Here is a 23,544-nt window from a genome sequence, read left to right on the forward strand (position 1 = left end):
CCTATATTTAAAAACAATTTTTTTAAGAAATCTGAATTTAAAAATCATGAAAAAATGTCATGTCATTCTTGTGTTCAAAATACTTCAGAGACTCCGTTTTACTTAGAGTGTACTACATAAAATTCAAACTCCTTAAAATGGAGTCTGCTCACCTTTCTGGCCCCTGCCTACCTCTCACCCCTCCTTCTTTATCACATATCCTACCTATTCTCATGCACTTCATACTCAAGTAATAAAAACAGCTTGTATTGCTGGTAAAAGGTGCATACTTTCATGGTCTGTGACTTTGCACACATACTCTTGTGGCAATCTAAAACACCCTCCTCGTCTAGCTCTCCCATGTCCAAGCCACCTCTTCTCTGCAAAATCCCTACTAATCTGTGATACTCAGACTTTACCTCTGTGATGCCTTCCCTAGCCTCCTCAGGCAGTTGGAGATTTCCTGTGACTTTTCCAAAGTTCATATTCTGTCTTATAACAATTTTCCATTGTTAAAGTTGTTCCTGTGTCTTGTCTTTCCCCAGTAAACTAAACAACCAAAGAGAAAGCATCTGTTTACCATTGTTTTCATACTATTTAACCTAGAACCTGGCACAAGCAAGTATTTCTCCAAAAAGGAGGATTCCTCACACCTAAGCCATAAATAGCTGTACCAATTAAATGGGGATACTAGGGGTTTGGGGAACTAGAAGCAGCTGCAAAAGTACCAACATCTGAGCCACATTCTAAACTCATCTGTGAGCCTTGCAATACCAGTGCTACCTTCAAGTTTCAGCACTTGACACTGGCGCTGCTTTATGAAGCTGAAGCTCCTTATTTACTTGCTTCCCTCTGTAAAAGAACCCAAGCTCCTTTTTCCCATCCCTAACTGATGCTCGTCCTGAATAATTCATAATAGCTTGAAAAGATAATATGGGTATACTTAACAGGTTTATTAATAATATTTAACATTTTTGAGTGCTTACAGTGTGCCAGTCTCTTTGCTTACATGTTTTTCATATATTACCTCATCTAATACCACAGTCTGATGAAGTATATGCCATTATCCCAACATAACAAATTGGGGCAGTGGGTGGCAGGGGTGGGGAGTGATATAAGGTGCCATGAGATGAATTAAACTGCTCAAGGCCATACAACTATTAACTAAGGCAGACAGAATGTGAATCCAGTGTAACTTCAGAGCCCATTCTCTTATTTACCACCAGTGAATATTCCTGCCATAACTGAAGCCCAAATAGCAGCATGGTTATAATGTACACTTTGAAATCATCTAGACCTGGATTCAAAATCCGTATCTAACATTTACTGGTGGCGAATAACTTTACTTCTCTGATCTTCGGTTTTCTCATATGTAAAATGGTTATTACCTACACCAAAAGGGTTATTGCCTGCATAAGTGCAAGATGCATACTAAATACTAAGTGTTAGCTCCATTTGCCTCTTCTACACTTCTGTTCTTGTGAGCTCTGAGGTAGTGGTTTGAACAGAATAAGGCCTGGCAGAAGAAGACAAAGTTAACTTCCTCTCTCTTCTGTATAGTACTACCAGAGTGTCGACCAGTGCCTGCCTTCCAGGATCGCCAAGTGTTTTATAGCTGTGATTGCATTTATTCTCTTAATGAGAAGGGCATGTCTTGAGTATTTACTAGTTGTTAATTGCCCATAAATATACTATAGTAGAATAAGGATTAGAATCAGTGATCTCCTGTTGTACTAGACTTCTCTTTTGCTAATTCTTAGGAAACATATGGGACTCTGGGGGTTGTTATTTATTATATATAAAATAGTTGCCCGCATGATTCCGTAACATAGATCAGTTAGTGCCATTCAACAAAGAAAACTATAAACACAGCTGCTGTTTTAGTGTGGTTTGTGGTTTGGTTTTGTTTTTGTTTGAACTTTTTTGTGCAGGCAGATCATCATTTAAAAGTAGTCATTTGGCATTTTCCCTTGCATTCTTCAGATTTTTTTGTATGTTTTTAAAAAGCTTAGCTTAAGTCAGTTTATAATTATGCACTCAGATTGATCCATCTGGTCTTTTTGCTAGCCAATGAATTTTCTTTTAAAAGTATAGAAAATAGGATAATTATATTTTAAATCCTATAACTTCAGTGAGTCCCTTTTATAAATTTGAAGAAAATATTTTCAGGTATTAAAAAATAATTTTTTATTCCTTATTGTTTTTCAATTGATTTCTGTATTTCCAGAGGTAGGGAGAGGGCTTGAAATTTCTCCTATTTCCACTCCTCACCTCCTTCATATGTTATAACTCTGAAGCATAAACACTTGTTTGCAACTGAGAATGGGTACAGCAGAAATGTCTGATCAAAATAGGTTCTATTGTTGTCTCTAGATTGCACTGGCTATGAGGAGAAAGATGGATTGTAGGGGGCAAATGTAGATGTAGTAAGACTTACATTTAGGCCTTCGCAGTGGTCCAGACAAGAAATAGTAGTGGCCTGACCCAAGGTACTAAGAGATTCAGGATATAGAATTAACAGAATTGGTTGATGGATTAGCTGTTGGCGAGCATGACATAAAGGAGTCAGAGATAGGTTTCTGGATTAGATATATCGTGCTCCTCACCTCTTTCTCACTGTGTTTGTTCAGCTCCAGCTTATCCCTAAAGAATTTAGTTTATATGTTACCTCCTATGGAAAACTTTCCCACTCCAACTTCCATTAAGTTAGGTGACCACTCTATGTGCTTTTATAGCACCTGGCACTTCATGAGAACATTTTTTTTCTGTTTTGTACCTGTGAATTTATTACCCCACACCCATATACACATAACCTTCACACTCTTGACTTTGTCTTGTGAGAGCAAGGGCCATGCCTGTCTTACTTATCATCATATTCCCAGCACCTAACATGGTCCTGGGGACAACATCAATACATTTTTGGTGAATAAACAAAGTGTCATTTATAGCTATTGTCTACAGTGCCTGATAGAGTAATTGAATATGTAAGTTATCTGGGCTCTTTTTTGATTCATTCCTCTTGCTTAACTTTTATTTCTTCTTTATTTTCTTAATATCTCAGACCTTATTTTTTCTTATATCTTTACAGTTTAGCTTACTGAATAAAAGAAAATATAAACAGCAAGAAATAAAATTTTGTTTTGTGGGTTTTGACAGTATCTTCCAAAGGAACCCCTAAGGTTGTTGACATCTAAAATAAATGAGGGCTTCAGATTGTAATAATACTTAATATTTTTCCAAATAATATAAGTGCTTAACACAGTGTGTTGGAACATTATACTGACAAAAAGAGTCATTGGATATGTAGATCAGTTCATTTCAATCAGAAGTATTAAGACTGGGTTATTTGATAAAAGGGATGGATCATTGCAAATTCATCATTATATCTCAAGGAAAATGCATTGATGACACTTTACATTATAGTGAATATATAACTAAATTATACTTAAAAGCTTATTATACTTAAGCTTTATACTTAAGTAAATTTAATTATACTTAAAATACTTAGGGCTTCCCTGGTGGCGCAGTGGTTGGGAGTCCGCCTGCCGATGCAGGGGACACCAGTTCATGCCCCGGTCCGGAAGGATCCCACATGCCACGGAGCGGCTGGGCCCGTGAGCCATGGCCGCTGAACCTGTGCGTCCAGAACCTATGCTCTGCAACAGGAGAGGCCACAACAGTGAGAGGCCCGCGTACCGAAGAAAACCAAAACAAAAAAAAAAATTTAGATATGGTCTAAGATATCACTTAGACAATAATCAATACAAAAAAGGAAATTACAATGATTTTTCTTTCTTAAGAAAGAAAAAAAGACTAAGCTATGTAAATTCTAGTTACCATAGGGTGGAAGTAGGGGTGTAAAAGCAAAAGGATTTGACTTCTCTAGCCTTTACTTTACTCATCTGTAAAATAAAAACAATGGACCCATGATCTAAAAGAGCCTTTCCAGCCCAAATTCTGTTGCTCCATAAAATAGAAAAGAATGATATATTACGGGAATTTTGGGTTCAGTTGCAACTTACTATTTATTCTCTCCATAGCCCCAGCTCTGTCTTGTTAAGAACTGACTTTAAAAGTCCATTCAAATAAAACTTTTTTTTATTGAATGAATTTATTAAATACAAGTGATTTTTTTTTCTAATTTCTGCTTTGGAATCAGTTCTTCTAGCCTAATTAGGAGCAACAATCTAAGATGAATTGTAATTACTTACCCTAATCATTTCAAACTACAGAAAATGAATTTTTGCATTTAGTAATACCATAAATGTATTCTTTGATGGTTGTTTCTCTTTTAACGTATGTTTTCTTTCTTTGGTTTAGATTTCTGCTTTGGGACAGCCACGCATCTAATTCCTTAAAGTACTTTTATATGTAAAACTTGTAAAGGATCAGAACAATGCCTCCAAGACCATCATCAGGTGAACTGTGGGGCATCCACTTGATGCCCCCAAGAATCCTAGTAGAATGTTTACTACCAAATGGGATGATAGTGACTTTAGAATGCCTCCGTGAGGCTACATTAATAACTATAAAGCATGAACTATTTAAAGAAGCGAGAAAATACCCTCTCCATCAACTTCTTCAAGATGAATCTTCTTACATTTTCGTAAGTGTTACCCAAGAAGCAGAAAGGGAAGAATTTTTTGATGAAACAAGACGACTTTGTGACCTTCGGCTTTTTCAACCCTTTTTAAAAGTAATTGAACCAGTAGGCAACCGTGAAGAAAAGATCCTCAATCGAGAAATTGGTATGATAAAATTTTGAAATGGCCTTGTCATTCTATTCTAAATGCAAATAACTATGAAGCTTAACTATTTTCTCATTAGTAAAATATTTTGTCTGAACTGGTTAATAACCTTTGTAATCTTAAATAAATAGATTTCAAAATAAAAATCATTACAAATCTAAAGTTTTTTTGACTGTTAGGCTGAGGAACTGTTTTTAACACCTTGGTATTATTCTGTAAAGTTTTCTTTAAGAAGTATCATTTGTAGGGATGATTTATATTTGTTATATCCCAGTTTTGTTTTGTCTTTTAAAAAATAATTGATATGAATAATGTTTGCTACCTTTGCTCCAAATTGCCAAACAGATCATATTTTATATATTAAAAGTATTTGCGATCTTGTCAATTCTTACTATATGTATTCATCAAAAATTTTATTAACAAAGAGAAACTTCTTTATTGTGATCTTCCATACCTACCAAGTTCCCTATTTACAATAAACATGGTCTTACTGTGTGTTTAACAGAATGTTATATTCTCTATATAATTTTTTTAAGGTTTTGCTATTGGCATGCCAGTGTGTGAATTCGATATGGTTAAAGATCCAGAAGTACAGGACTTCCGAAGAAATATTCTCAATGTTTGTAAAGAAGCTGTGGATCTTAGGGATCTCAATTCACCGCATAGTAGAGCAATGTATGTCTATCCTCCAAATGTAGAATCTTCACCAGAACTGCCAAAGCACATATATAATAAATTGGATAAAGGTAAGAAAATTGTAAATCTACCATAATTGTTCACTGTAGTGAAAACTTTTATCTGTGCGTATATCTTTGTACAGTCTTTTTTTGGGGGGGGGGGGCCAGCTGCTCCGCAGCATGTGGGATCCTCCCGGACCAGGGCACGAACCCATGTCCCATGCTTGGGCAGGCAGACTCTCAACCACTGCGCCACCAGGGAATCCCTGTACAGTCTTTTTATCCTAGCTAGATGATAAGCTTCTTGAAGGCAGGGAATGCTTTACTGACAACATATAGCTGAGTGCCAAGTACACAACTTTTTTTTTTTAAATCTTGAATTATTTTATTTGTGTGTGTCCTCATGAAATGTGTAATACTTTGTGTGCTGTATTTTCTTTATAATTGAATTTATTTACTTATTTTTTATTGGGGTATAGTTGTTTTACAATGTTGTGTTAGTTCCTGCTGTACAGCGAAGTGGAGTTCCCTGTGCTATACAGCAGGTTCTTATTAGTTATCTATTTTATACGTATTAGTGTATATATGTCAATCCCAATCTCCCAGTTCATCCCACCCTCATCCCCCACTTTCCCCCCTTGGCATCCATACATTTGTTCTCTACATCTGTGTCTCTATTTCTGCCTTGGAAACTGGTTCTTCGGTACCATTTTTCTAGATTCTGCATATATGCATTAATATACAATATTTGTTTTTCTCTTTCTGACTTACTTCACCCTGTATGACAGTCTCTAGGTCCATCCAGGTCTCTACAAATGACCCAATTTCATTCCTTTTTATGGCTGAGTAATATTCCATTGTATATATATACCACATCTTCTTTATCCATTCGTCTGTCGATGGACATTTAGGTTGCTTCCATGACCTGGCTATTGTAAATAGTGCTGCTATGAACATTGGGGCACGTGTGTCTTTTTGAATTATTGTTTTCTCTGGGTATATGTCCAGTAGTGGGATTGCTGGGTCATATGGTAATTCTTTCTTTAGTTTTTTGAGGAACCTTCCTACTGTTCTCCATAGTAGCTGTATCAACAGTGCAAGAGGATTCCCTTTTCTCTGCACCCTCTCCAGCATTTATTGTTTGTTGATTTTCTGATGATGCCCATTCTAACCAGTGTGGGGTGATACCTCATTGTAGTTTTGATTTGCATTTCTCTAATAATTAGTGATGTTGAGCATCTTTTCATGTGCCTCTTGGCCATCTGTATGTCTTCTTTGGTGAAATGTCTATTTAGGTCTTCCACCCATTTTTAGATTGGGTTGTTTGCTTTTTTGATATTGAGCTACATGAGCTGTTTGTATATTTTGGAGATTAATCCTTTGTCCGTTGATTCATCTGCAAATATTTTCTCCCATTCTGAGGGTTGTCTTTTTTTTCAGGTACACAACTTGTGTGCAGTAAGTAGTGATTGATTGAATGAATGTGTGCATATGGTGCTGATCTCTTGGTGAATTGTTTATCTCAGAATAAAACTGAAAAAAAAAAGCATTGAGTTTGAAATTCACTGTTACAGAATTATAGCTGATTATCTTTTTACAAATAAAAATAAGTATAAATAGAAATATTTTATGAAATTTTGGGGAAACGTCACACATTCTTACTATATGCAAAGAAAAAGTAAATTTCCTAATCTTAATGTTAGATGCAGTATTTAACTCTGATCATAGTGAATGATAATATATAAGTCGACTTTTGACAATATATCAATTTCTAGAATTAAGTGTACATGAGAATATATAAACTAATTGTTTTAGAAATAAAAATATCATTGTGTCAGATAAATATTTGTATTTTTCAGAATAACAAAGTGAAGTTTTTAATTGAAAGTTATAGAATAGGTTAACTTAATACACTATTAAATATAATATTCTCTCAGTAGAATGAATTAAGACATCTTATCACTATTTTAGACATATTTTTCAAAGTAGTTTAATGCTTATATAACATAAGGTCTTCATTAAAAGTTCATTTCTGGGCTTCCTTGGTGGTGCAGTGGTTGAGAATCTGCCTGCCAATGCAGGGGACACGGGTTCAAGCCCTGGTCCGGGAAGATCCCACATGCTGCAGAGTGGCTGGGCCCACGTGCCACAACTGCTGAGTCTGCGCTCTGGAGCCCACAGGCCACAACTGCTGAGCCCCACAGGCTGCAAGTGCTGAAGCCTGTGTGCCTGGAGTCTGTGCTCCATGAGAGGGGCCACTGCAGTGAGAGGCCCGCGCACCACAACGAAGAGTGGCCCCCACTCGCCGCAACTAGAGAAAGCCTGCACACAGAGCAAAGACCCAACACAGCCAAAAATAAATAAAGAAAATAAAGAAATTTTTTAAAAATTCATTTCTACTTTAGCATACTTTTTAAAATGGAATGCTCTTTTTATTTTTCCCCACTATTTATGAAATATTTCCAACATATAGAAAGTTTGAAAGAATTTTACTCTGGATACCTACACGACTCTAACATAGTTTTAATCTTTTCATTTTCATTATTTTTTTTTTTTTGGTCCCCCAGCTTAAAGCTTAATTATTCTTCTTAAAAGGAAGATAAATAGAAAATTTATTTTTTTCCCCTTCCTCCCCCATCTTTTCTCTCATTCTGATTCAGCATCTTTCTTTAAGTCTCCATGATTCTTTCCCACAGTTCCCAGAAACTCTTCTACTTCAGGTACTATTGAACCTTTGATGCCATCATGAGTCACTCTTCACAGGGGTTGTATCTGTGAAGTATGTCATGTAGTTTAGAATGGAAATTAGCTTGGTCTCAGGTAATTGAGACACACAGTAGTCACAGTTTTGTGTGCTTGCCTTAAAACATGAGGTTTGGGCATGGTTTGGCAGCCCTATCAGATTTGAAGATTTGGTTATTCTACCTGATATTTACCTGTATTTAATTAAGGTTGATTATAAGTCATTATGGTTAGTGCATACTTTTGGAAATTTGTCTCTTGAAAAATGAAATATATGTGGTGACTGCATCTAATATTATTTTCCTATTATAGGGCAAATAATAGTGGTGATTTGGGTAATAGTTTCTCCAAATAATGACAAGCAGAAGTATACTCTGAAAATCAACCATGACTGTGTGCCAGAACAAGTAATTGCTGAAGCAATCAGGAAAAAAACTCGAAGTATGTTGCTATCATCTGAACAACTAAAACTCTGTGTTTTAGAATATCAGGGCAAGTATATTTTAAAAGTGTGTGGATGTGACGAATACTTCCTAGAAAAATATCCTCTGAGTCAGTATAAGGTGAGTAACAAGTTTCAAAGATCTTACTTTTAAATTTAAAAGGTAATCACATTGGGAACTGGTATCTGTATTTAGGACATAGTTTTTGAAAATTAAAAACAAATTTTTTTTGGCTGTGCTGCACAGCTTACGGGATCTTAGTTCCCCCATCAGGGACTGAACCCACGCTCCAGCAGTGAAAGTGCCAAGTCCTAACCGCTGGACTGCCAGGGAATTCCCAAAATTAAATAATTAATATTAGTAAATAGATTAATAAGTTTATTTTTTACACTATATTTAATTTGAGAGACTGATGAATTTGAGACGACAGATGCTATTCTTTTAGATTTTATATAATTAATATTTGGGGACCTGACTACATATATGGGTAAGCTGATTAATGTTTTACAATTGTAACAATAGATATATCATTATTCAGATACAAACATTTGATTTGGTGACTGTTTAATTGTGCCATGAGGTAAGATATAATAATGCTTCAGGTATTCTACATGCAAAAAATGCATCGTGTGCTTTTCTGGATAGGTCCAGTTCTATAGTGGAAATACTTTTATAGCCAATAGGAATTTTAAATAACATGGAACTTGCCCAAAAGGCTTTTCATGTGCCTTACTTTTTTTAAAAAGGGTTTGTTGTGTTCATTTGAATAGGCAGTGTAAGCAATAAGGTAAATGTGTTCTTTGTCAAAAAAAAAAAAAATTGGCAGTTATAGTAATCCCCAAATATGGGGTATTTAATGATTTTTATCCCCTCCCAAGCAGTGGCACTAGAAGGAATTAAAATAAACATTTCAAAAAATCCATGATCTATAGTTAATTAAGGTGTACTATAAATACTTCCCTACTCTCTATTTCTATTCATTAAATAAATACCTATAAGAAGCAACTGTATTTGTACCAAGCATATGTCAAGTGCTGATTTACAATACCAAGCAAGACATGGTTCTGGCTTTTAGGTTGCTTACAGTATAGTAGGGCTTATGGGTAAGAAAATAGGTTTTTGTAATATGTGTACAGTTGCTTGAAAATCTATCCTAACTACCATTTCAGAGTTCGAACCAATGCATTTTAATATTTTTTAAAACATATTCCATAATTTTATTAGTCTCCTCTCTTTGTGGTTTTTGGCTTTTTTTGTTCTGTTTTTTTTTTAACAAAACAAATATTTCTCAAGAAATGTTGGGACAGAAGAACAAGTGGGCAGCAGCTCTTGGATTTGACATCAGTATGACTTAATAGATTGAATGGCAGAGGCTTCCTAAATGATGTTGCTTTTCCTTTAACAAGCACCTGCAGTATGTTTTCAGTTGGCTAGAAAACATCTACCTCAGCTTATAGCCCTTTTCTGTAATTCTAATATCTAGTGTTTTCATAATGAGTATCTTCTTATCCTTATTTTTAATTCCTTTTTTCTTTTCTTTCTTTTTCCTTCCAGTTAAAGGTAGAACTACAGTCTAAAAAGCTGACCTTTGTTTTTCTTTTCTTTTATACAATTTATATTCCAAGATGTGTTTGGTTTATCTGTGCTAAAACCTAACTCCCAAATGTTAGTTTTTAAAATGTTATAAATATAGCAACTGCTAAGAAATGTGTCTATAATGTTTGATTTTTTTAATTACCTTTGCAGATTAGTATGTAAATTCTCATAGTACTCTTATATGTTGCCTTTAAAATGAAAAACCTTACAAGAAATGCCTTCTCTCCTCCCACCTTAATCTCTTACAGTATATAAGAAGCTGTATAATGCTTGGGAGGATGCCCAATTTGATGCTGATGGCTAAAGAAAGCCTCTACTCTCAACTGCCAATGGACTGTTTTACAATGCCATCTTATTCCAGACGCATCTCCACAGCTACACCATATATGAATGGAGAAACATCTACAAAATCCCTTTGGGTTATAAATAGTGCACTTAGGATAAAAATTCTTTGTGCAACCTATGTGAATGTAAATATTCGAGACATTGACAAGGTAGGGTCAAGTGTTGATGTTTATTATTGTATATAAATTATTTTATATAAATCTTTTTTATTGAAGTATATAATAATCTGTTGACCTGCAGTATGTTTTCAGCTGGCTAGAAAACATCTACCTCAGCTTATAATCATTTTCTGTAATTCTAATATCCCTAATTCTAATAATTCTAATACCCATAATTCTAAGCTCTTAAAACCAAACTTTTACAGAATTCATTTGGCAGGAAAACCTGACCTAACCTGAAGCGAGGTTTTTTACAGTCTTTATTTATCCCACTTAGTGTAAATATCCAAATGTTTTATTGCAGAAATATTAATTTCCTTATGGAGTGCTGCTTTAACTGCTAAGAGTACTAAGTAATATTTAGTATATGTACCAATTTATCTTTCTAAAATATGAAAAACTCTGAATTACATACCTGGCCTAAAGGGATTGTGGGCCTATCTTGATTTTTAATAGTGTAAGTCCACCTGAAGGCAGCAGTACATTTTGGTGAAGAATCTGCATCAGTATTAATTTACTATACATGTGAAGAAAAAGAGAAAAGAAAAGCTACATCTGAACAGAAACTTTAGTTGATTCTCTCATTCATATCAGTTACATTGTTTTGATAATGTTTAATATTGGTCTGGTCTAGTATGTATGTGTGCGTGTGTATATATACATATATATATATATGTATGTGTATACACATAACTTTTTATTTTCCTTAGATCTATGTTCGAACAGGTATCTACCATGGAGGAGAACCCTTATGTGATAATGTGAACACTCAAAGAGTACCTTGTTCCAATCCCAGGTAAGGAAGTATATATGAGTTTATATTTCCAAAAGTCATATTAGTGTTTAGCAGTATAATAAATAAAAGTAGTATAGTTTACATCATTAGTTTTATACAAGTCATATATAATTACCAGACATTTACATATAGAACATGAGGACATTCCGTCTAATGAGTATCAATCACAGGATCACTTTATTGATTCTCCCTAAAACGTTATCGGAAGGGTTTTTCTGATCCTCTCTTCTCATTGTGTCAAGGAGAAAACAGAATGTGATTATAGTTTTGTGCTGATTATTCCTTACATTAGATCCATAAACCTAGCATTTTATTCCTTTTTTATCTCCATTTGCATTTCCATTAAGAAGTGAGAGTTGGCAAACAACTTTAGAGCTGGACTACTCTGAGGCAGTTTTCTTTACAGTACTCCCAAGAATACATATTTATGACATTCAAATAAAGAATCTTGGGGCACAAACCAGTTTCTTAGTGAGAGGGGATGTTATTGGGAACATTTTTAAATGATTACTGCCTAGATAAAATGAAGAAATAAAAGGTAGTATAATTCAACAGCTTGACATCCTGCCATTTCTTTGCTTCTCTGTATAGAATCATTTGGGGATAAAAGTTTATTCTTGAAATTAATAGTAATATTTTAAGAGAACTCAAATTGGAATTAAATGTTAAAGATGGATTTTTTAGACTAGCAATAGAGCTAACTAGTGGATCTTCCAGAAGTAAATTTCATAATCAATTCAGACTGAGTTCTAGGAGAGTCAAGAAAAAGTTATGGTGTTGTAATTAAATTGATAGAGGTGAGAGAGCCTACATAAAGTTCAAAGAGATGGTAGCCTTCTCTACCAGGAGGAAGGGAAATAGTTCCCTGCCCTGCCTGAACCATCATAGGTCAGAAAGTATCAATACATCATTCGGGTTAGAAGTTATGCTGTGGCAACAGACCATACCAGAATCTTCTGAATTTTTTGTTAGAACAACAAATGTTTATTTCCCACTCACACAGCATATCTGTCACAGGTTAGGTGGGTGGTTGTGCAAGGAGCAGAAAAACAATATTTGAGGAAATTATAGCCAAAATTTTCCAAATTTGGTGAAAACTATAAAACCAACAATCTAAGGAATTCAACAAGCCCCAAGCAAAGACCACAAAATACAGTTGGGTAGAGTTATCCTAGTTCTTTCAAGTACCAAGAATAAACAGGCTTTAGAAAAGTAAAAGGTAAATTTATTTAATAATATAAGATTAAACTGTTAAAATTTTAATATCTTAAAATAGCTATTCATAAAGGACTTATATTTTATTGTCTTTCCTTTAAGAATATCTGTAAGGTAAAATCCCTGTGGTAGTAGTATAAAGATTTAAGTAAATTTTACCAGTCAGAATGGCCATCATCAAAAAATCTAGAAACAATAAATGCTGGAGAGGGTGTGGAGAAAAGGGAACACTCTTGCACTGCTGGTGGGAATGTGAGTTGGTACGGCCGCTATATAGAACAGTATGGAGGTTCCTTAAAAAACTACAAATAGAACTACCATATGACCCAGCAATCCCACTACTGGGCATATACCCTGAGAAAACCATAATTCAAAAAGAGTCATGTACCAAAATGTTCATTGCAGCTCTATTTACAATAGCCTGGAGATGGAAACAACCTAAGTGTCCATCATCGGATGAATGGATAAAGAAGATGTGGCACATATATACAATGGAATATTACTCAGCCATAAAAAGAAACGAAATTGAGCTATTTGTAATGAGGTGGATAGACCTAGAGTCTGTCATACAGAGTGAAGTAAGTCAGAAAGAGAGAGACAAATACCGTATGCTAACACATATATATGGAATTTAAGAAAAAAAAATGTCATGAAGAACCTAGGGGTGAAACAGGAATAAAGACAGACTTACTAGAGAATGGACTTGAGGATATGGGGATGGGGAAGGGTAAACAGTGACAAAGCGAGAGAGAAGCATGGACATAAATACACTACCAAACGTAAGGTAGATAGCTAGTGGGAAGCAGCCGCATAGCACAGGGAGATCAGCTCGGTGCTTTGTGACTGCCTGGAGGGGTGGGATAGGGAGGGTGGGATAGGGAGGGTGGGAGGGAGGGAGACGCAAGCAGGAAGAGATATGGGAACATATGTATATATATAACTGATTCATTTTGTTGTGAAGCTGAAACTAACATACCATTGTAAAGCAATTATACTCCAATAAAGATGTTAAAATGAAAAAAAAATCAAAAAATCAAAAATCAAAAAAAAAATTTTAAAACTTTTCTGCATTTACAGAAAAGATCAGAGGTAAAAGTGTATTAAGTTATTAGAATCTTTAAAATTCTTACTGAGATTAAGTGATTGTTCTAAATCTGTTCTTTCTATATACTAAATAAATTTCTTATAAATGTCACCAGTTATCTCCCAATGTCAAAATCAATTTGAAATATATATATAAAACCATTGCCAAAATAAAGAACCTAATTGGGTATGGGTGGGGTGTGTGTGTGAAAGGAGCATGCTTTATTCGGTTAACATAATACTGAACTACATTAATAAGACACAGTTCTCTTAGAAAGTGTGTAGAAAATTTCCCACTAATTATGAACAATTCTAAAAATTTCAGAGTAGTAAAAAGTACTAGGTACATTTGAGATACATCTTCTAATTTTTCTTGAATTACTGTGGACTTATCAAATCTCACAGTATTTCTTTTCCCTGCATTTGTTGTCTCCTTTCCCTTTCGATTTCCTTCTAGCTAAGTTCCCGCATTTTAAATGTCTTCTCTGTATAAAAGGACAACATATTTCTTTTTATCTTTGACCACACTCAAGCAAAGATACTAGAATAAATAGAACTTATTTTACTGATGGTTTTATAACTTAGTCTGACTAATTAAAAGTAGAATTCTTATACTGTTTTGTTAATTAAGTCTTGTTTTATTTATAATCAGAAAACAGAACAGAATTATAAAGAAGCCATTTGAAAAGTTTTCAAAGTTAATATCTAGCACTTGAGCTTTTAACATGGACCAGTTACTGTTCTAAGTGCTTTACTTATGTTATCTCATTTAATCTTCAAAACAACTCCCTGAGAGTAGGTAATATTATTAGTCCCATTTCACACATGAAAAAACAGACAAAGCGAGGGTTACACAAAGTGAGGGTTACACATATAGTAAAATAGTAGAAACAAGACTTTACTCCAGGTAGTCTGACTTCTGAGTCCAAGCTTTTAGCCATTACTATAATGATTTTAATTAAAAAAAAAAACAAACTACTACTTATTATACTTCGCTCTTTACCAGTATGTTTACCAAATATAGACATAATTTCGCATGTAACATCCAATAAATTGAAGGGAATTTATCATAAAAATTTGAATAATTTTTATCATCACTTGTTGTAGTAGCTTCTTATGCTTTCCTTATTATGAATGTCAAGTTTTATTACCTCTTGTGAAGTAGTTAGTTACTCTAAAATTTACATACTTTCTCCTTACGTATCCTTTATTTTATTTACATGCTGACTTATTTAAATTAATGGGCTCTTCTGGAGGAAACTACATCATATATAAAAGTAATCAAATATAATTTTAATCATAATAGGAAATCTAATTTTATCTTACTTAGTTTCCCTTTTCTCTTTGCCTCTTCTATAAATAAGCTAATTTGTTTTTTATTTTTACTGAAATATAGCACAAATGCATAAATCATAATTGCACAGTTCAGTGAATTATCACAAGGTGAGAATACCTATATAGCCACTGTGCTGGTCAAGAATTAGAACATTTACCAGCATTCCAAAAACCCCTCCTCACACTACTTCCCAATCCATTAATCTTCTCTCCTCCCCAAAGATAACTACTATCTTGATTTCTAACACTATTGGTTAGTTTTGGTTGTTCCTGAATTTTATATAAATGGACTGAAGGAGTAGATATTCTTTTGTGTCTAGCTTCTTTCACTCAATATTATGTTTGTAAGATTTCATCCATATTGTAAATAACTGGTGTTCATTTCTGTTGAAATATAGTGTGCCATTATATATGGCATATATATTATATGAATATACTACCATTTATTCTACTGTTGGTCATTTGAATTTTTTTGAAGTTTGGGGATACTGTAAAGAATTCTATTAACATTCTGTGCAAAAATGCATACATTTCTGTGGTTTTATACCTAGAGGTGGAACTGAGTCATGGTTCAGTTTTAATAGATTATGCTTTCCAAATTGGTTGTACAAATTACACCTCCCCTAGCATGTATGAGATTTCCTGTTACTGCACCTCCTTACCACCCCTTAGTATCATCAGTCTTTATAGTTTTAGCCATTCTTTTTTATAGTGATATCTTTTATTTTGCATTTTTTGAATGACATATTGACTACTTTCTTTTTTTAAAACATTTATTTATTTACTTACTTATTTTTGGCTGCAGGTCTTAGTTGTAGCGCACAGGCTTCTCTCTAGTTGTGTCGTGAGGGTTTTCTCTTCTCTAGTTGTGGCGCACAGGCTTCAGGGCACGTGAGCTCAGTAGTTGTGGCTGCGGGCTTAGTTGCCCTGCGGCATGTGGGATCTTAGTTCCCTGACCAGGGTTCAAACCCACGTCCCCTGCATTGTAAGGCAGATTCTTTACCACTGGACCACCAGGGAAGTCCTGATATTGGCTACTTTTTCATGTGTATTAGCCATTTAAATATGACCTTGTGAAGTCTTTGTTCCAGTCAATCTCTGGCTTGGTTTTCATTTGATTTATCTTTTTCTTGATGATTTGTAGGGGTCATTTTTATACTCTAGATAAAGTCTTTTTTGGTAAATTATTTTTTTCTTAATTTTTCATAGGTGGAATGAATGGCTGAATTACGATATATACATTCCTGATCTTCCTCGTGCTGCTCGACTTTGCCTTTCTATTTGTTCTGTTAAAGGCCGAAAGGGTGCTAAAGAGGTAAAGTATTTCAGAAGGAACAATCATTCACCTCTAAAAACTCCTAATTATACTGCTGATTGAACTTTTTCAAGAAATGGATATTATTTTTTCTTTGTTTAAAAAATTAATAAGCATTTTAAAATAATATATTTATTTAAAGAAGAATAGCTTGATAGAGCTTCCAGAATTTATTTTATGATGAATATGTCCTGAGTTCATACTGATAAAATTTTTAAACTTGCAGAGTGACTACATACAAATATCTGTCTTGCTTGCTTTGGTTCATATTTCCTATTTATAATTAAAAAATACATGTAATTTCAAATGGGAAAAAGGAAAGAAACTATTTATACTTTGAAAAAATTAATGTGACTTGTTATAGATACCAGGAAAAAGACAGTTGTTGATTTCTCCTTTCTGGGAAAGAAGAGTATCAATATTTTGAAATGCATTTTAAAATTTAATCTACAGAGTAGTGAACATTTTTCTGTTTTGTTAAGGAACATTGTCCATTGGCCTGGGGAAATATAAACTTGTTTGATTACACAGATACTCTAGTATCTGGAAAAATGGCTTTGAATCTTTGGCCAGTACCTCATGGACTAGAAGATTTGCTGAACCCTATTGGTGTTACTGGATCAAATCCAAATAAAGTAAGCTTTTTATTATCATAAATAAGATTTTTTTTCTTTTTTGTGTGTGTGACAGTCAAATGTAATATGTATAATAACTTTTATTCCATCTCTTAGGAAACTCCATGTTTAGAGTTGGAGTTTGACTGGTTCAGCAGTGTGGTAAAGTTTCCAGATATGTCAGTGATTGAAGAGCATGCCAATTGGTCTGTATCCCGAGAAGCAGGATTTAGTTATTCCCATGCAGGACTGGTAAGGCAAATCACTGAGTCTTCCTTAAGTATCAGTCATAATCAGTGCTTTTGGCTACATACTGTTACTCGTTGTATAGAGAAGGTTTCATGTGGTTTAGTCACACTCGAATAGATACTTCAGGCTCTAGAACAGTATTGCAATAAAATAAAATACTGTATGCTAATATTTTTACTGCAGCTCTGCCATTTCTTAGTTTAGCCTGCCTCATTTGACAAATATTTATTGAATACTGACTATATGTATATATTTATTATACGATAGGTAGCAGGTAATAAAGTTGTGACCTAAAGAGACCTCCACTGATTATACAGTCTAATGGTGAAAATAGGCCTGAAACTGGTAAAAGCAGAAATATAAGATCATAAATCATGGTGAGTGCCATGAAGGAAACAATAGTGTGTCAAGAATGACTAACATAGGGCTTTGGGGAGAAAGGCTAATGTATTTTGGGTTCAGGAAAGACCTCTCTGGGATAATAACCTTGAACTTGAAATCAAGGTATAAGTATGTTGTTAGTTGAGCAAGGGAGCAGAGGAAATAGCATACCAGTATAGTCCAGACATGCTAGAAAAGAATATATATAAAATGGAGTTTAAATATTGATCTATTTGTCTGATCTTGGCTGTAACTTTTGAACCGCAGTATAACTGCGTTCAAAGATCATAAACTCTCCTCGGTGCTTTGTGTCCACCTAGAGGGCTGGGATAGGGAGGGTGGGAGGGAGACACAAGAGGGAGGAGATATGGGGGTATATGTTTATGTATAGCTGATTCACTTTGTTATACAGCAGAAACTAACACACCATTGTAAAGCAATGCTACTCCAATAAAGATGTTAAAAAAATAAATAAGATCATAAACTCTCCCTTATTTCTCAAGGGCAAAAGTGTCAGTACTGAGAGAAGAGGTATTTTTGTTCTTTGCTGTCTCTTTCCCCAGTTTTCTAATTTATCACCATTTTCTTTGGCCTAATTAAAGGTTATAGATAGACCATTCAATGAATGTGGGTCTTGAGATAGGCACACCCCCAGTAACAGTAATAGTAGCACCCTGGGGTAGCCTGGAATCCTATGCTTAGGAACTTTATTAGTTTAACTTTATTAGTTGTATTCTCAGTAAGGAGTTTACCAATCCCTTTTGTAAACAGAATAATAATAATAGTAATAATAATCTTCCTGCTTGTGTACTTTCAGAACTATGTAGAAGATATTTTGTTAAGTAGAAATTAATTTAAAATCATTACTGAATTCTGTCATTTACGGAAGGAACAATTAGCTTTTTTGACGTTAAAAAGGGATTCTCTTTCTTGAAAAACCCTACTCTGTAAGTTTAATTCTTTGAATATACCTAACATTTATTAAGTGCTTACCATATACCAAATGCCATACCAATTACTTTTCACGTATTACCTCATTTAATCTTAAAAGCAGTCTCTATGAGGGTAGGTGCTATTATAATTCGTATTTTACCAGTAAGGAAAAGGCTTAAGGAGTTTAAATAAGTTATCTAGTGTCACTGTTTAATTAGTATTAAGTCTTTTACTCTTAACCATTCTAACTAGACAGGAATTCCTTACTTTTGAAATTGGGGGTAAAATACTGATGAGCATTTCCATAAAATGTCCATAACCCTATCCAATTAGTTATACCTTTAAACTAACTGAATTACAAGAGTCAAGTCACATACTTGGAAACTCATTTATTTCCTATTTTATTCATACATTCAGCCATTGAACTCAGTTTGCCATCAGGGCTTGTTGGAGCCAATTTTAGCTTTTGAGTTTCCTTTTTGAGCAGTTCTAACTCTGTAAGGATTGATACTTTATGACTTTTTCTTCCTTAGAAGAATTTTTTTTATTTCAAAAAGAAAAATGAAAAACTTTTTTTTTTTTTTTTAATAACAAGTGTTGGTGAGGATGTGGAGAAATTGGAACCCTTATCCATTGTTTTTGTTTTTTTTAATTTTATTTATATTTAGGCTGCGTTGGGTCTTTGTTGCTGCGTGCTGGCTTTCTCTAGTTGCGGTGAGCGGGGGCTACTCTTCATTGCGGTGCGTGGGCTTCTCATTGCAGTGGCTTCTCTTGTGGAGCACGGGCTCTAGGCACGTGGGTTTCAGTAGATGTGGCATGCGGGCTCAGTAGTTGTGGCACACAGGCTTAGTTGCTCCACAGCATGTGGGATCCTCCCGGACCAGGGCTCGAACCCGTGTCCCCTGCATTGGCAGGCAGATTCATAACCACTGCACCACCAGGGAAGTCCCTGTTTATTTTTATAATAGAATAAAACTGACTCTATCTTTCAGTTACCTTTGGATCTATTGAAAACTTTTATAACTCCTAGAAATAATAATAGGATCTTAGTTTTCCAATATCTTAAAACATTTTACTATTTCATCATTATTCATTAATTCCAACTATGCTAAAAAAAGACTAAAATAATATAAAAATATAAAAGGATAAAATAGTCTAGAAGGATGATACAGTAGTGAGATAAATCATCACTAGTACATCATCCTTCAGTCTTCTTATTGCATAGCCCAGCGTTTTGCATCATCTTTCCAGATGTATAAAGAAGTCTACAAACACCATCTTTGTAGTGTTTTGTTGCTGTTATTTTTTAGGCTTTAATTGAATACTGTTAATAATTCAGAATTTTTCCCTTTCCACTGATAATGCCAAAGAGAAGAAAATTGACAGAGGAAAATATTTCATAATTATTAGCAAATCAGAGTATGAATACAAAGAGACAGATAATAGCACTTTAAAGCAAAGTTTCTCAGCCTTGACATTGCTGACATTTGGGGCCAAAAACTCCTTTGTTGTAGGGCCTGTTGTGTGCATTACAGGATGTTTAGCAGCATCCCTGGCCTCCACCCTCTAGATGCCAGCACCACCACCGCCACAAGCTGTGATGATCAAAAATGTGTCCAAACAGTATCAAAGGTTCCTCTTAGAGGAGACAGAATCACCCCAGTTGAGAACCACACTATTCCAGGCTTGAATGATGATGTTAAAATTGATCATGTAAGTGAAATATCAGATGACAATATCCTAGATGAATTTTTCTCAAACTCAGGAAACGATGAGTGAACAGTATATCTCCAAGGACAAAAAATGACTAACATCAGTTAGTCATTCTGCAGGAATGACTTTATCACACAGTATTTCTTAGCAAGAACCCAGCCCACACCTCATCTTTTGCAGTATTCTTTCCATCTTTTATGATGTTGTGCATCAGAATTTACTTAGTAAGTAGATAAATGCTGCAGGCAGTTATGTATAAAAATGACTGGAAGGAAAAAGGTGTTGTAGAAATTTTTTAAATCCTTGGATTGATTATTCTGATATCTGTAAGTACAAAAAATAGAAATGTTTTGCAGTTATGAAGCAAAGAAGATGGTTGTCCTTTCTTCAATAAAATTATGAGTCATCAAAGTTTTCAAAAGTATTTTGACAATGCAAATGTGAGAAGAAATACCAGAAGTAATGATAAACTAGAAGTTATTAGATATGTATTTGAAATCTGGAATCAGTATTCACAAGATGGATATATTCAGGCTCACACATGACAGTTGATGAGCAAGTTTGTTGCATTCAACGTATGTTGCCCATTTTGGATTATAAATTTGGTTTTACTGTGTTTATATTCTTATTAGGATGTCTAAGAAAATTGTTTTTCACCATCACTTTATTCTTCTTTAAATTATTTTGTATTAAAAATATAAACAAAAATCAGTAAGTAAAAGAACTAAGAGTCCATTGGAACCCAGATGATAAGTTTTAATGACTACTTTTTCTGATGAGTTGAGGGTTAAGTATTCTCTTACCTGGACTATTGCAGTAGCCTCCTAACTGGTCTCCTGCTTTCCCCAAAGCAACCAGAATAATATTTATAAAAGGTAAATCAAGTAATAGTATTCATCCTTGAAATAGCTTTGCTAAAAGTAAAATCCAGACCTTTTACCCTGACCTGCAAATTTTACATTCTCTGAACATGGCCTCCTGTCACTCCTCTCCCACATCTACCGGACTTCAGACGCCCTGGTCTTCTTCCTGTTCCTCCTTCACACCAAACTCATTCTTTCCTTGGGGCACTTTCACTGTTTCCTTCATCTGTAGTAGTCTTTCCCTGGTCTTAGTGTGGATGGTTCTTTCTTGTCATTTGGATCACAAATTAATATTACCTTCTCAAAGGCCATTCCTGAACACCCAGTCTAAAGTAGCCACTCAGTCCTTCTCTGTCACAACACCCAGAGTATCTTATCTATATCTACTCCAGTATTTTTATTTGTTCATTTAATTTCCCACTGTAATAGAGGCTCTGTTAATACAGGGTGTTTTACTACTTTCTGAGCCCAACAGTAAGAACAGAACAAGGTTCACAGTACATGTATTAATAAAGATTTGTTGAGTGAATATGTGCCAGTAATATTTCTTTATGCTGTTGGATAAATTAACAATATTTAAATGTATAAAAACCAAGTAGCATGGATGTCTGCTTTCATTTTTAGCCAATCGGAATATGTGTAACTCATCCTAAGGGGTGTGTGTTTTGCATGATACATTAATATGCATTCATAATTATTCACTATGCGGTTAATAAATTTGTATTTAAAGGGAATAAATACATTACCTGGAATATTGGAATTACACCAAAAGTTATGGTATTTTCTTTTTCGTTTCCAAACATTCAATGTGCAGTGTTTTAATGTGGATGTTTTTTTTTTCTCCTTTTTTCCCTTATTTTTACTTTTAAAATTAGAAAGCCTTGCAAGTGATTATAAGGATATTTTCAGGGAAGGATTATGAAAGAATTTATATTTTTATTTTATTATTTTACTTTTTAATTTTCTCTCTTATTCCAGAAACATTAGCAGATTAGTTAATAGGATACTAGGAAGGGTCCTCATCAGGAAGAGAAGTAAATTGTTCACTACCACCCCCTAGTATCCAAATCTAGCCTTATCCCTGATTGATTTTGGCACTTAACTGTTCGTTGGTTGGTGGTAATGTTAACCAAGTAAATTATTGGATTTGTTCCACAAATAACTGTCTTAAGTTTGTTCTCCCCATCCCTGAAAATAAAGTCTTGCAATGAGAATAAACTGTTTTTTAACAGTTAATAAGCAATGTAAAGTTTATTGAAAATTAATTTTCTTTTTTTGCAGATCACTCATGAATCGAGGGGGGGTATGGCAAAGAAAATTATATAAGATATTACTTTATTTTACAGAGTAACAGACTAGCTAGAGACAATGAATTAAGAGAAAATGATAAAGAACAGCTCCGAGCAATTTGTACACGAGATCCTCTATCTGAAATCACTGAGCAAGAGAAAGATTTTCTGTGGAGCCACAGGTAAGTGTTAAGATAGAGTCTCTGTTCCTTCTATTTCAGAAGAAAGAACTGACTTTGGCTGATCTTGCCATGCTTCTGCCATTACCTATTAGAGTAAATAAAGCATAATTTACATGATTTTTAATTACAAACATTATCCTTTTTTGAACTGTGGGTATCGATCAGTATTTCTAGAAAATCATGCTGCATTGGTAATAACCTTGCAGATTGAAGGCTTTTTTAAAATTCTGAATCCTTAGTTTTAGATCAATTTAGTTGTGATTTAATTGGTCTAGATATTTTCATTTTTAGGAGTTCCTTCCATTTTTCTTACACTTCCTTAAAGTAATACTTATTTTCACTTTCTGAAGAAATTATCCTGCAACTTGGTAAGTGTACCCTGGTTTATTTAAATAAGGCAGTTGCAGTGCATTTCTGCAGAAAGTTCATTTAAACATAAATTTTGTCCAGTGACCACAGTAGAAGTGGTAACTCTTCTCATGGTTCATGCCGAATAAGTAGATGAATAATAGGGGCTATATAGTGTTATAACATAAATTCATAATTTTCCCTAAATACCTGTCCTCCATTTGGGTTTTCCTTTAGTCTTCCATGCCATTATAACTGTATCTATGTACATATATGTGCAGCTATAGTGTTAAACACAGGTTTGTTTTGATTTTAAAGAAGGCTAGTAATGGTAAGAAGTTTTAAAAGTGTTTGGAACTTCTTAAAGATTGCATAGTCACAAATTTAGACATCTAGGCCTTTTGAATAACATGTAAGAATGTTTGTTTTTTTTGTTTTGTCTTTTCCACACAGACACTATTGTGTAACTATCCCTGAAATTCTACCCAAATTGCTTCTGTCTGTTAAATGGAATTCTAGAGATGAAGTAGCTCAGGTAAA

General features: G+C 34.3%; 1 protein-coding gene across 1 annotated transcript in view; it reads left to right on the forward strand.

Annotated features, from left to right (window-relative positions):
• The window catches only part of PIK3CA (phosphatidylinositol-4,5-bisphosphate 3-kinase catalytic subunit alpha), a 114,484-nt gene that overhangs the window by 71,445 nt on the left and 19,495 nt on the right, over positions 1-23,544 (forward strand). Inside the window, exons 2-11 of the mRNA XM_079922961.1 lie at positions 4,300-4,727; positions 5,264-5,473; positions 8,459-8,709; positions 10,434-10,679; positions 11,399-11,484; positions 16,327-16,432; positions 16,915-17,067; positions 17,164-17,298; positions 22,532-22,656; positions 23,458-23,539. Coding sequence (XP_079779087.1) covers positions 4,376-4,727; positions 5,264-5,473; positions 8,459-8,709; positions 10,434-10,679; positions 11,399-11,484; positions 16,327-16,432; positions 16,915-17,067; positions 17,164-17,298; positions 22,532-22,656; positions 23,458-23,539 — 1,746 coding nt within the window. The 5' untranslated portion in view covers positions 4,300-4,375. The remainder of the gene's footprint in view (positions 1-4,299; positions 4,728-5,263; positions 5,474-8,458; positions 8,710-10,433; positions 10,680-11,398; positions 11,485-16,326; positions 16,433-16,914; positions 17,068-17,163; positions 17,299-22,531; positions 22,657-23,457; positions 23,540-23,544) is intronic.

The sequence above is a fragment of the Stenella coeruleoalba genome, assembly GCF_951394435.1.
Source record: "Stenella coeruleoalba genome assembly, chromosome: 5".
Lineage (NCBI taxonomy): Eukaryota > Metazoa > Chordata > Mammalia > Artiodactyla > Delphinidae > Stenella > Stenella coeruleoalba.